This window comes from Sapajus apella, unplaced genomic scaffold (genome assembly GCF_009761245.1).
Source record: "Sapajus apella isolate SASKATOON/1434 unplaced genomic scaffold, GSC_monkey_1.0 scaffold43, whole genome shotgun sequence".
Classification (NCBI taxonomy): Eukaryota; Metazoa; Chordata; class Mammalia; order Primates; family Cebidae; genus Sapajus; species Sapajus apella.
In genome coordinates, this window is record NW_022436983.1 from 13,910,407 (window position 1) to 13,923,626 (window position 13,220).

Below are 13,220 nucleotides of genomic sequence, written 5' to 3' on the forward strand. Positions count from 1 at the left end.
AGGCTGCCCACAATCCACAGCCCCTGGACAGCTTCCTCTCATTATTTCTAAGCGTCCCCTTGTTATTTCTAAGACGCGAGATTGTAAAACAAACACTTTAGAAACCAAGTATTTTGGGCCGGGCGCGGTGGTTCACGCCTGGAAGGCCTAGGCGGGTGGATCACCTGTCGTTAGGAGTTCGAGACCAGCCTGGCCAATATGGAGAAACTCCTTCTCTACTAAAAAAACAAAAAATTAGCCGGGGGTGGTGGTACATGCCTGTAATCCTAGCTACTCAGAAGTCTGAGGAAGTCTAAGGCGGGAGAATCACTTGAACCCAGGAGGCAGAGGTTGCAGTGAGCGGATATCGCACCATTGCACTCCAGCCTGGGCAAAAAGAACAAAATTCCATCAAAAAAAAAAAAAAAAAAAAAAGCCAAGTCTTTTGGATGGAAGGCTGCCTGGCCTATCCCTCCTAGCCCAGTGCAAGTTCCCCAGCCAAAAGAGCACCTCTGTCACACCTCTGGGCTCTTCCTTGCACTAACACTGAGCGCCAGCTACATGACAGGCACCATGACAGATGCTGGGGAGACAGCCCTCCTGGCCCATGATCTCGCTGGAGAGACAGACACAAGAAACAAAATCCCGTAAATGAAAGTGTAATTACAAACTGAAGAATCCATTCCATGCAACTTTTTTTTTTTTTTAAACAGGGCCGGCCCTGTCACCCAGGCTGGACTGCAGTGGCACAATCATAGCTCACTGCTGCCTCAACCTCACTGTCTCAAGCAATCCTCCTGTCTCAGCCTCCGAGTGGCCACTTGTTTGAAGAGATGGGATCTCACTTTGTTCCCCAGCTGGTCTCCAATTTCTAGGCTCAACTGATCCTCTCACCTCAGCCTCCCAAAATGCTTGGATTATAGGCACTGCGCCTGGCCCACAGAACATCTAAAAAAAAGGAACCTCACTCAGCCCATGGGGTAGGGCAGGCATCCTGTGATTGACTGGAGCTGAAATCTGATGGCTGAGGAGTGAACAAGGTGAAGGCAGGGGAGGAGGGGGCCACCAGTCCGGGCTGTGCAGAGGTCCAGGGGCATGCTGCAGAGGCAGAAAGCAAGCCCAGGTTGCCAGTGCAGAAGGACTTGAGTCTTTGGGCCAGGTATGGCGGCTCACGCCTGTAATCCAAGCACTTTGGAGGCCAAGGCGGGTGGATCACCTGAGGTCAGGAGTTCCAAGACCAGCCTGACCAACATGGTGAAACCCCATCTTAAAAAAAAAAAAGAAGGACTTGAGTCTTTTTCCTATAGACATACCCACTGAAGGTTACAGCAGAAGAGGAATGTCATTTGATTGAGTCTTCCTGGCCAATTCCTTCTGAGCCTTGAGGATGGGACCTCTGGTTCACCATTCAGCACGAGCTGAAGGTATAGTTGGCAAAAACAAAACAGGGAAACGACAAAGACCTCACCCCTCGAAGGAAAGAAGTCTGTACCAGACTGAAGCAACACATTTTATTTGTTTCAAGTCCACACAGCAAGGAAAGCGGGGCTACCGAGGTGGTGCTGATTTGAACAGGGGAAACTGTGGTCTGATGAAGACATGAAAGAGTCTGCAAATGGGGGCTGAAAGCCCCGCCCGCCCTGTAACATGAGATCCATCATGCTGGCTGAAGCGATGCTGAAGTGCTTAGTGGACACTGGTCCCTTCAGTGTGGCAAACATGCCCCTGGTAGCTTCTCCACACAGGTAATTCACCAGGAAAACCAGGCCCGAGTCTGGACCAATGACCAGGTCTCCTGAAGTGTCCATCTCTGGGCTATAATCCTAGGCCCAGGACATTGCTAAAGCCCTCTCTCCTTGCAAGGGGAATGTGAGGCTGGGGCCAGCGGTTTGTCCAGGAAGGGGATGGTTCTAGTACAGGTGGCTGTCAGATAGAGTCCCAGCTTCCCACACACAGTCAGCATAAAACCAGTGCTGGCTTTCCAGGGACAAGAAGCCCCAAAGGGCAGTTTCCTTCTATCTTTTGTGACAGGATAGTTCACCTGACTTGCAAGGAAATGACAAGGTCCCAAGCCAAAGACCTGTCCTTGCTGGAGAGTTGGAGATGGGGAACACGAGGCCTGGGCCTCTGTTCTCACCCCCCAAGTTTGCCTCCCTTCTTTCTGCTTTGGTGGCGCTGCCTACTTCCTTCCAAGCGTCAGAAATCTGTTACTTTCAAGGCACTGAACAGTTCTGCACCGCTCCCACGTGGGGAGAGGGCAGCCCCCAGGCTCAGGATGCGGCTGCTGCTTCAAGCAGAGAAGTTCATCCAAAATGAACCTGTCCTATCACTTAGTTCAGTAGATTCACATTTGTCAAGTTTGCTTACAAAGAAGGATACCTGGGCTTGTCGGTCACTGGCGGGACCACTATCTCACACTAGAGTCGTTTCCCTGGGTCTCCCGTGGCCCGCTGAGGCCAAGCACCCCTGGCAGGGCCCACATCAGGTCCACCCTTGGACGGTTCTGTTGTGACTGACCCCATTCCCAGTGGAGCTGGCAGGTGAGGCAGGGTGGCCCCTGGCAGCCACGGGTCAGCGCCATGTTAAGGGGAATGCCGGCATCAGACAGCCTCCCTCCCAAGGCAGACCACGGGCGGGCGAGTTGGGAAGGGCCCTGGCCACCCCTCTAAACCTGCAGCTCACTGCCGGCCCCTGCCTGTGGAATGGCTAAAGGAAGTGAGCTGGGGTGGGGGTGTCCTGGTGATTCCTGGGTAGAGTGTGAGCCTGGGCCTCCCTTCTGAGAGAGAAGGAAGCACAGCACTGAGGTTTGGGTGGAGCCGGCATGGAGAGCTTCGGCCTGTCTGCTGGTGCGCGTTGCTTTCTGCACACAGGAGGCCCCCCCCCACCGCCCCGGCGTGAGCACTGGGCACTGCTCTGTCCCTCCTGCCCTCTCTGCAGCTCCCACCCATCCTTCGCTCTCAGACACAGCCCTGCTCTGTCAGCCCGGATGGGGCTTGGCCCCAGCCTCCTGGCCACAAGCTCCACAGAGCGGTCTCTGCTCAGGGACAGGGCGGCTCCCCCAGGTCTTTGCCCAGAGTGAGAACTCACTGCTGCCTCCCCAAGCCCCCCACTCTCACTCGTCTCATGAGCTTTCTGGAGACTTCCAGTCAAGGCCCCAAGGCCTGGCCTCCTTAGGGGAGGGCCGCACCTCTGCCATGAACAGACTCCTGGCCCAGGACAAAGCGGAAGCCCAGAAGTCCCAGCATCCGAAGCCACCCGACAGCTTATCCGGCTCATGCCTGCGACTCCACCTGCCCTCCTGGAATCTCAGCGGGCCCCACGTTCTGCGAGAAGCCAGTGGTGATACCCAACCTCAGGGTGCCCCTCCCACGGACAGTGAAGCGATGGAGACTGCTCCAAGGGCAGGGTGACTGGATGGAACTGGCGACCAGAGGGTGCAAGATGGGCAGAGAGGCTGCTGGGGCCCCGGAGCCAGGGAGCGGCGGGGCCTGTGGGACGGGGCCCTACCTCTTAGCCCAAGCCCTGCAGCTCTGCCTCAGATTTGGCATGGCTGAGGGGCCGGAGAGTCCGGGGCGGCCTGCCTGGGGGCCCACAGTCCTGCTCCTCGTAGGTAGGATTCCGGCGGCCCATGTCGAGGGGGCAGAAGAGGCTGCGCTCGGTAACCGCGTGGTTCTCCACCAGAGCCTCTAGACTGGGGAACTCCGCCGGCAGGTGCTGGTGGAGGAAGGGGCTTCAGCTCCAGTCCCCTTCCCCAGGGCTCAGGCCAGGCACCAGCCACCTGCTCCCATAGGAGCCTGCCCACTTTAGACAGCAGCAAACGGAGCCCAGAGACTTCAAGTGGGCTGCCAGGGCAGAACCAGGCACCATTCCCTCTCTCTCTTCCCAGCTTGGGCGGGACTGAGAGGTTTAGCTTGGAAGTAAGGGCGCACATGTGAAAAGCCTCGCCACCCCCTCCCCGTCCGAGAAACCAGGGTGGGTGGGGCAGGACAAGACATCACACTGGAGACTCAGAGGCTGTGTGAGCTTAGGCAAGCTCCTGCCCTCTCTGAGTCAGTTTCCTCCTCTGCTAAGATGGGCTAGGATATGGGAAAGCCAGGATTCCTGCAGAAATGTTAGACATGACCCCAGCTCAACACTCTGTTATAGGTACCTTTTGAAGCCCCCTCTGGAGAGAGGGGCCCTCAGTGACCAAGGACCTCCCTTGTCCTCCAAGAGCTTCAGGTCAGAGCAGAGCCAGAAGAGGTGGGGCAAAGTGGGCCAGCTGGGGGCGAGGCCGGCAGGGCCAATGAGGAAGGAGCGGGACGGTAGAGGCAGGATGGAATTGGATGAGGGGCGAGGCCAGAGAGAGCCAATGGGGGACAGGGATAGGGGTGAGGCTTCAGGACCTCAGCAGTGAGAAAAGGGCAGGGCAGGAAGGGGCAGGGATGGAGCAGTGGTGGGGCGGAGCCCAGACCCTCTGGCCGCTGCACTCTTACCTCCACACAGTAGCGGCCCAGGTGGTTCCGGAAGACCTGGTGGGGCACCACACCGCACTGCGTGCGCACGGACAGGCACCACTGGCCGCTGGCACCCGGCTCAGGCCACAGCAAGAAGGCCCCAAGCACGTCTCTCCGTAACAGGGCCAGGGCACAGGGCCTAGGGGCACAGAGGGGACAGGGTGAAGGCAGCACTGCTCTCCTGGGCACCGGTCACAACAGCCCCTACACATCCAGGCGGCCTGCGGATTAAATGCCCTTAAACACACGGTGCGTTGGTCAGGCACGGTGGCTCATGCCTGTAGTCCCAGCACGTTGGAAGGCCCATGCAGGAGGATCACTTGAGCCCAGGAGTTCGAGGCTGCAGTGAGCCATGATGGTGCTACTGCACTTCAGCCTGGGCGACAGAATGAGACCCTATCTCTAAAATAAAATTTAAAAACAAAAAACAACAACAAAACCCAATATGGGGCCTGACTCACAGTCAGCCTCAACAGAAAGAAGCTTTTAGAAGCTTAAAAGGTTTCTCCAGGGTCTGTAATTGTTGGCAATGTCAAGACAGCCTCAGGAGACAGGCTTAAAGCGTGGACGCTTAGGGGGCTGCCCTGTGCAGGTCAGGTGCTGAGGGCTCCCCCTGGATGACCTCACTGACCCTCTCCACAGCCTTAAGATGAAGCTCCTTTCATTAATCCCATTTTACATTTGAGAAAACAGAGGCCCAGGGTGGTGAAGTCCCAGGCCTGAGGTCACCGAGGTTGGGAGCGCTCTGCCCAGGCACAGGAGTGTGTGCCTCAGGGACTGGGAAGCCCACACTTCTCTGCCCACCCCAAGGAACTGGGCGTTGGACCAGGCCAGGCCCTTCCTACCTGGAGATGCCAGCGAAGGCCCAGATATTCTCTGTCAGGCTGCCCTCGCTCTCCACCAGGCATGCATGGCCCCCAGGACCCCGTGGCCAGGCCTCCCACGCGGCAGGAACTGTGGAGACCGTCAGGACTCAGGAGAGTGGCTGAGTCCTCCTGTTCCCTTGGCCGCAGGCCTCATCACACACGGGGGTGTCCTCCCCAGCCCTCTCTGCCCTGCTCAGCAGACACATCCGCACACAGGCCTTCCGCCCGCCAGTTCTCGTCCATTCACAACTGTCTGCAGTCCCCTGTGCACAGACCCCAATGCACGCGCACGCACACACACACACACAGGCACACGAGCGCTCACGCCCACCTCTGGCTGGCCCAGGAGCACACAGGCACGGTCCTGGTGCACACAGGGCAGGCGCACTCCCACAACTCACAGGCCTCCCGAGCCGACAGCTGCAGCTGGGTCTCGTAGGTGCAGCCGCGGTAGGCCCCCGAGCGGATCACCTTGCTGCGAATGGCCTTCTTGCGCACCAGCGTGGGTGAGCAGTAGGGATTCCCCAGGCGGGCATGGCGGGCACGGCCTTCCGACTCTGGCAGCTCCTTCTAAGGCACCAAGAGGGGCCCACGGGCAGGTAGGCTCACGTCCAGCCATGTCAGGCCAAGTGAAACCCCTGCCCCTGACATGCCCCCAAACCCATACCCACTTCCCTTGTCCACTGCCCACTCCTTGGCTGGGGTGCTGCGTACCCCACTGCCCACCAGCCCCTCTGCTGGTAGCCGCCGGAAGGAGACCAGCGCGTGAACATTCTGAGAGAGCTGATGGCGACCAAAGGGCTCCCGCACCAAGCCCCCAGAGGGACCTCCAGAACTGGACAGTGGCTTGAGAGACACCTCCCCTGCGGGCCCTGGGCAGGGCTCGGGCTGGGCCCGCTCCTCAGGGTGCTGCAAGAGGTAAGCCAGCTGGAAAGAGCGGCACAGGAGCAAGTGCAGGGTCTGGACCTGGGGGAGGGAGAGAGGTGGGCTCAGTGGGAGGAGGTCTCCGTCTCCCAGGGAACTCACTGGGCCTCAACCCACCCACCATGGGTGCACACAGCCCCTTGGCTTTGGATGCTCTTCCCATTCTTCCTGGGAAAACTCCTACTTCTCCTTCAAAGCCTCACCACCATGCAGGCTCCTCCACCAGCTTCCTTTATTTATTTAATGAACACCGAGGGCCTGCTGTGCTGCAGGACAATGGACGCTGAGCTCAGGCGCTCCTGCCCCCAGGTCCCCCCAGCCCTGCACATCGAGTCAGCACCCTCTTCCAGGAATAGCCCGGAGCCCAGGCCTGAAGTCAGAACCCGGATTCCAATCCTGGCTCTGTCATGTAGGAGCCGCTGTGTGACCCTGGGCAGAGCATGGCACCCCCCTGTGCCCCTTTGAGGAGTCAGTGAAATGGAGCACAGGAAACTCCCAGAGCAGGCCCAGTGCTGTCAGGAGCAGCGCATCCCACGTGCCACACACACCGTCCAGGCCCAACGTGTTAGAACCCTGAGTGTCAGAAGATCAGGGACCACATCTCAGCTACCTGTCACCCCAGTATCCAGCACAGGGCTGGATATACAGGATGACAGCAAATGCTCGCTGGTCAGAACCAAACCCAGCATCTGCCTGCCGCGCCTGGCCGCCGAGGCTCTGTCGTTCACCATTCACGACAGCCGGGCTGGCTTTGACTTTCTGATCTACCTGCCCACCCCGACTGCTCTGGGCCAAGTGCTGTCTCAAGACCTGGTCCAGACTCTGTCCTCAAAGAACACAAGTGCCTGTAATTAGAGCAGACGATAGTAGCGCGCAGTTCATGCCACAGGGCCCTAGAGAGAGGGGTCATCCAGAGGGGCCGAGGAGGGGTTCAGACACATGGGTTGAGCCCTGAAGAGTGAGTGGAATGCACCAAGATGAGAGAGGGGGTGTAAGGCAGAACGGCATGAGCAAAGGTCTGGCTGTGTGAATTTCCACTCTCCAGGCACGTGGCCAGGTTCCCACCCCTGGGCCCCAGGAAATGCTGAGGCCACTGACTTGCTTTGTGGTGTCCTCAGTGGGCAGAGCCACAGAAAGAGCCAATGTGGCGAGGGGTGTGTGCCTGGAGGGGGATCAGGCCACCCTGGCAAAGCCCTCAAGGAACCCACTCTGACGCCCAGCACATGGCTCCTCCGGCCTCCATGGCAGTCCCCTGCCTCGGGCCCCAGATACCTCTCCTGGCTGGCTGCCCATGAAGAGGTGGCAGAAGAGCTTGCTGGCTGGGCTCCGTGGGTTTCGGGCCATGAAGGCAAACTGGCAGTTGGCGGGGCACCAGGTGGAGTAGAGGATGCGCCTCAGAGCGTGCGCCATCAGCAGCACCTGGCAAGGCAGCAGCATGAGGCCCCCAGCAGACCCATCAGGTGGCCCCAACCCTGCTCGCCAGCCTGCAGGAGTGAAGAGACCTCCCTCCTTCCAGGCCCCCCAGTCTCAAGCCCTTGCCCTTCATGTTGTGGCCCCTGGGCTCAAGATCACCACCCCCATGTTATGCTCAGTCTGCTGGTGGCACAGAGAATGGGAGTGGTGACAGGCACTGGGGTGACAAGCCTGGTTCCTGGAGGCAGGTGACTGGGGTTCGAATCCTGGCTCTGCCACTCAATTGTGACTTGGGCAGGTGAGGGCAATCCTCTGAGTGCCTGTTGTGACGTGTCAGGTAGGGAGGTACCAGGACCTCTCGATAGGGCTGCTGGTGGGGATCAGTGGGACCTCATGTGAGTGGCACAGGACCTGACCCCAGGGCCCTGCAATGCCCAGCTCTGGGGACACCAGGTGTGCCTCAGTGGTAAGTGACTGATGCCCGTGGCTGTGGGGTGCAGTCTGGTGCACAGTTAGTGTCTGCCCCACGCTGGCTCAGCAGGAGGACGAGGCTGCAGCAGGCAGGGAGGAGGGGCAGTGGCCAGCCAGCAGCCCTACCGCGCACCTGGGTGAAGCTGCACGCGGCCCACCAGCGGGGCGGGGCAGCTGCCAGAGCCACAGTGGCTGGATGTTCCTGATGCTCAGGTGGAGCGGTGGCCCCCAGAAGGATTCTGGAGGCCCAGGGGTGGGAAGCTGCTGCCTGAGCTGGCCCTGGGAGGCAGCCCTCAGAGAAAGTCCAAAGGCCCAGAGCTGCTAGGCGGTCGCGCCAGGGGAAGCACAGGGGCCGAGCTAAGGCTAGAGGCCAGGACCTGGGTGGAGGAGAGCGCATCTGACGGTGGAGACGCCTGTACCCGTCCAGTCCTCACCCGTACCCCAGGGCCTCCTACCTCACCCTCCCCGCTGTAGATCTTGAGACCCTGCAGACTGAATTTCAGGATGACGGCACGGCGTCGGGGACAGTCCTGTGTGGAGAAGAGTAGTGGGGACGGGCACCACCTCCCACGCCCCGCTGGCCGCTCAGCCTCAGTGCCGTCTGCCAAAGGTTGTCAGCCCACTCTACCACCCCTGCCAGGGGGTGGGGTCATGGCTGGTGGAACCCTGGTGCTGGGAAAGTGTGGAAGGCTCTGGGCAGACCACCCCTAGCCACAGCCACCGCTGGCCAGGCTATGACCATCACCCACATCTTCATCTGTGGCTTCCGGCTGTGGGGCCCAGGTCTTAGCAGCCCAGGGCATAAGGGATGGGGCCCTGGAGTCTGGGTGTGTGTCCTGAGCAGCCCGCCACCAATAGGACCTGTGTCCTGCCCGTTTCTGGGCTTCTCTGCCCATCTCTAACATGGAGAGGGTGGAGCTGATCTGGTCTTCAAGGCTGTGACTTTCACTAGGGAAGTGCCCTCCCAGGCCACCCACCTTCAGCGCCCACAGCTGCTGCTGCACCAGCCACACGCTCTCCTGGGTGTCCAGGTCGTCCACGGGGAAGGAGCCCACGTACTGCTCGGCAGTGGGGCAGAGGGAGTGAGGCGGGGAGTCAGGCCCGTGGCTTCTGACCCCATCCTCCAAATGCCCCCCAAACACACATCTGCTGTGCTGCGCAGGCCATGGACAGACAGAGCTCAATCCTCAAAGCCCAGGCTCTGCTGCTTTCCCAGCAGGTGACCTTGGTCAGGTCACTGAGGCTGTCTGAAGTCCCAGCCCCTCATCAGGGCACACACACACTCCCCAGTCCACGTCAGGGAAGGAAGATGTGGAAATAGGTCCTTTACCCGCAGCACTTCCCACCACCAGCACCTGGACAGGGCAGCCCCACCCACCTGGGCAAACTTGGTGATGCACCTGGGCCGGTGAGGGGCCAGCCCGCAGTCAGAGGCCCTGCGGCCCCCAGCCCCCGACTTCTGCATGGCCCCCAGGGTATCTGGCTTCCAGCTCCACGGGAGGGGAGGCTGCAAAGGGCAGTGGGGAAGGGCTGCTTTCGAGGCAGGCAAGACAAGAGTGCCCCTCACTGGCCATCCATTCACGGGCTTCTTGCGCAGCTGCTGTGTGTGCAGCTGCTGTGTGTGCAGCTGCTGTGTGTGCAGCTGCTGTGTGTGCAGCTGCTGTGTGTGCAGCTGCTGTGTGTGCAGCAGTGCTGAGCAGCGCCCTGGCCATGGAGGAGCCAAGCCCGAAGAAAAAGATGACATCTCTGACTGCCCTCAGGGAGCTTCCATTGTTGTTGGGGAGAAGGACGTTGAACTAAATAGTAAGATTGATCATCACGAGACGGGGATGGAGCAAGGAGGAGACTGTAAACCGTCAGCTTCGGGGCTGACTGTTGCTGGGAAGCCCTCGCTGAGGAGGGAGGTTTGGGTCAAGATCTGAAGGGTGTGGCAGTACATGCCCAGGGTCCCTCACTCATTCACTCAGCAAGCACTGAGGAGCCTGGAGCTCTGGGCTGGGGCCTGTCCCCAGGGGGTGGAAGTCAAGGGATGGACCTGTAACCAGCTTGCACAAAGTGCCAGAGGGAAGCGAGGGCCACCTGAGAGGGCACCATCGAAAAGAGAAGGGCAGTGACACCCACAGAAACAGAGTCTGCAAAGGCACAAAGGAAGGGAGGCAGCGGGGCCCGCAGGCCAAACTCAGGCCTTCCAGAACAACAGGCTGGATCCAGTTTGGGATCAGCCTTAGATGCCAGACTAGGGAATTCAGACTCCACCCTGTGGGTAGTGGGGAGCCATAGCAGGTTCTAGGGCAGGAGCTCCGTAGTTCATGAAGATGGCCTCGAGCTGGATGGCCAGAGCTGATGAGGCTAGGGACCTGCTGCAGGACCCCTGCCTCACTCAGCCCAAGCCGGACTCCAGTCCCTTCCTGAGCCCCCCAGCCCCTTGCAGATCATGAAAACCAGAACTCAGCCAGACAGTGCACTGATGCAGACAGGGTATGGGGAAGGAGAACTGCCCTGGGAGCTAAGGAGCACCCACCCACCACCCAGCCCACCCAGGTTCTAGTCTTTCCTAGGGTCCCTCTCCCACATCCAGTCGTCGAAGAGAGGAGTGGACCCCCCTTAGTTGACTGTCCTCAAGGGCAGGGAACATACCACTTCCCATGAGAGCCCAGGATGCAGCTGGTGTTCAATTAATATGGAATTAGACTTGGGATCAGAGAGTCCTGGGTCCACATCCTGTGGGACTTTGGGCAAGCTGCCTCAACCCTCTGAGCCTCCCTTTCCTCATCTGCAAACCTGGGTCACGTGAGGGGTAGATGAGGACTGAATGGAGGAGCCGAAGCCCAGCCCGACGCCAGCCAGGCTTGGACCTGAACTCAACAGAGCCTGGGGCTCAGGAGGGAGCCTGGGAGGACACTTCTGCTCCCCTCCTTGCCCTTGGCCACACCGACAGGCGCCCACCCAGGGTGGGAGGGCCAGGCAGGGGAGGCCTGCCTGGGGACTCTGATTCCCACCACAGAGAGCAGGTATCCATCAGGGCCCTGGGCAGCAAGGACGGGTCCCTGGTGTGCTCCCGCTTAAGGAGGCAGGCTAGGGGGCTTTGGAACTGACTCTTAGCACCAAGAGACTGGGAAGGACCCATCTCTGCCTGCCCATGATCTTTAGCCCCAGGCTCAGGCCAGGGTGGAGGTGCCTGCAGCGGTCCACTTTCAGTGAGCAGCCAGGAGCCAGAAAAAAAACGCTGCACCTGCGCCGTCCCCTGAGGCTTCCTGCTGCCCCTCCTATCCTGGTTGCCCTCCTGCTTTTCTGGGCCATTGCATCCTGATCATTTTCACATCATATTCTTTACCTACTGTACCTTTTATGTTTAAATAAAGCAAAGTTAGATGTGCAACCGGCGCTAAAGCCTCATGACATCGCTTCCAGGTAAGGAGGGGGTGGGAGGGGGCTTCCAGTGAAGCCACCTTTCAACTTCACAGTCACATCCTGGGGCCAGGACTGGCCAGGATGGTGGCCAGTGGGGAGGGAGGAGGCAAAGACCACACAATGAGGAGAAAAGGAGAGGGAAGGTATGGAGGATGGAGGGGTGGCTGGGACAGAGGAAGGAGCAGAGAAGGGCAAGAAAGACAAAGCAAAGGAGAGAAAGGAGAGCTGTGGGGAGGAGGGGGGAAGGGCACATTTCCCATTCTGCAGGGCGGTTGCTGCCCCTCCGGCACCAAGTGTGAGATGGGGAGGAGCCGCTCAGGCATCTCACACTCACACGTGCACACAGCTGTGTCCTGGGCTGCAGCAGCCCCTCCCTCCACACCCAGAGCTGCAGCTTTAGGCATCCTCAGTGTCCCAGGTCTGGGGGTGCGGAGGCCAGACCACTGGCCCTCTTAGGGGCCCCACCCCACCCACCATCACCTGATCCTTCCCCATCTCCCCGGTCCTTTTGGAAACTAGAAGTTCCTCCCTCCTTCCTAAGCCTGAGGGGCACTATGCATTCAGCTCAGGCCTGGAGTTGGGGTGGGGGCTCCCAGGGGACCAGGGAGGGCATAGGGCTCTCTCTAACCAGAAACAGACACCCATTCCAGGCACAAAACACCCACTGATCTCTTTGGGGCAGACCTGTTTTTCTGAGGTTTTACACTGGAATCTGACTGGGCCAGCACCTTCAGAAGGGGACACATTCGGGATGAGGATGGGGCTCTCCTCTGAGGTTTTCCAGGTGGTGCTGCTCAGAGACAGGAGACAGGATGGGATGGCCTGCTTCGTGGGTCTGGTGCAGAAGCCCTCTGGGGCACTGCACCATAGCTTAGTTGTGTCACAGGGAAACCACCAGCCCGCAGACCCTGGGTCAGCAACCGGTGGCTCAGAGGGGGTAAGTCACTTGCCCATGGTCACACAGCTTAAGTGGGAGAGCAGGGAATCAAACCCATGTCTCTGGGGCTGCTTCCTCAGGCCATGGCGGGACTCCTCTCCCACAGATAAGCACGGTGTCTACTGCTGGAGTTTGTGGGGGGGGGGGGCCGCCAATCCACGAGGAGGTGAGCTGGAAGCCGCCTGCTGGGGAACTTGGGTGCTGCCTCCTGGCCGGAGGGTCTGGGGCTGCCCAACACCCACTGCCCAACACATGCCCACCTGCCCTGGGCAACAGCATCAGGGAAACCCAAGGATACCAAGCCAGGGTTCAAGAACTTGGACTGTGGGGTCTAACGAGGTTGGCTGGTGTGACCGTGGGCAAGCCACTTAGGCTCTCAGCCTCTAGGTCATCAGGTGTAGGGTGGGGATCCCCTGGAATAAGGATCTCTGGTCCTTCTTGGAATGTTTCCGCGGCTGACTGTGTGTCAGGCCCCGCCACTGGTGGACGAAGGTCCTCGTCCTCTATGGCACCCAGCTGGGGTGGTGGGGGCGGCAAAGGGGAGCCAAAGTGATGACAGCGGGGTGAGGAGAAGGCGAGGTGCGTGCGTGTGCTGGGGGTGCTGCTTCACGGCCTCTCGAAACAGGAGACACCGGAGGCGAAGTGCTGTTCCTGGGGCTGCAGAGCCGAGGCCCCCGAGGGGCGGGCGCGGGGGTGAGGGGCGGGCGCGGGGGTGAGGGGCGG

The 13,220-nt window shown here is 59.8% G+C and overlaps 1 protein-coding gene across 6 annotated transcripts in view; it reads right to left on the minus strand.

The window, feature by feature from the left end:
* Window positions 1-1,468: 1,468 nt before the first annotated feature.
* SH2D5 (SH2 domain containing 5) overlaps window positions 1,469-13,220 on the minus strand; it is a 12,124-nt gene continuing 372 nt past the window's right edge. Inside the window, exons 1-10 of one of the 6 annotated variants that reach the window (XM_032301172.1) lie at window positions 12,245-13,148; window positions 9,528-9,656; window positions 9,127-9,207; window positions 8,605-8,679; window positions 7,538-7,684; window positions 6,056-6,307; window positions 5,743-5,911; window positions 5,321-5,429; window positions 4,455-4,614; window positions 1,469-3,693 (exon numbers count right to left, since the gene is read on the minus strand). In XM_032301172.1, coding sequence (XP_032157063.1) covers window positions 3,490-3,693; window positions 4,455-4,614; window positions 5,321-5,429; window positions 5,743-5,911; window positions 6,056-6,307; window positions 7,538-7,684; window positions 8,605-8,679; window positions 9,127-9,207; window positions 9,528-9,614 — 1,284 coding nt within the window. In that variant the 5' untranslated portion in view covers window positions 9,615-9,656; window positions 12,245-13,148 and the 3' untranslated portion in view covers window positions 1,469-3,489. Of the gene's footprint in view, window positions 3,694-4,454; window positions 4,615-5,320; window positions 5,430-5,742; window positions 5,912-6,055; window positions 6,308-7,537; window positions 7,685-8,604; window positions 8,680-9,126; window positions 9,208-9,527; window positions 9,657-12,244; window positions 13,149-13,220 lie in introns of those variants that run through there. The other 5 variants (XM_032301171.1, XM_032301176.1, XM_032301173.1 and 2 more) reach the window with 5 other exon arrangements.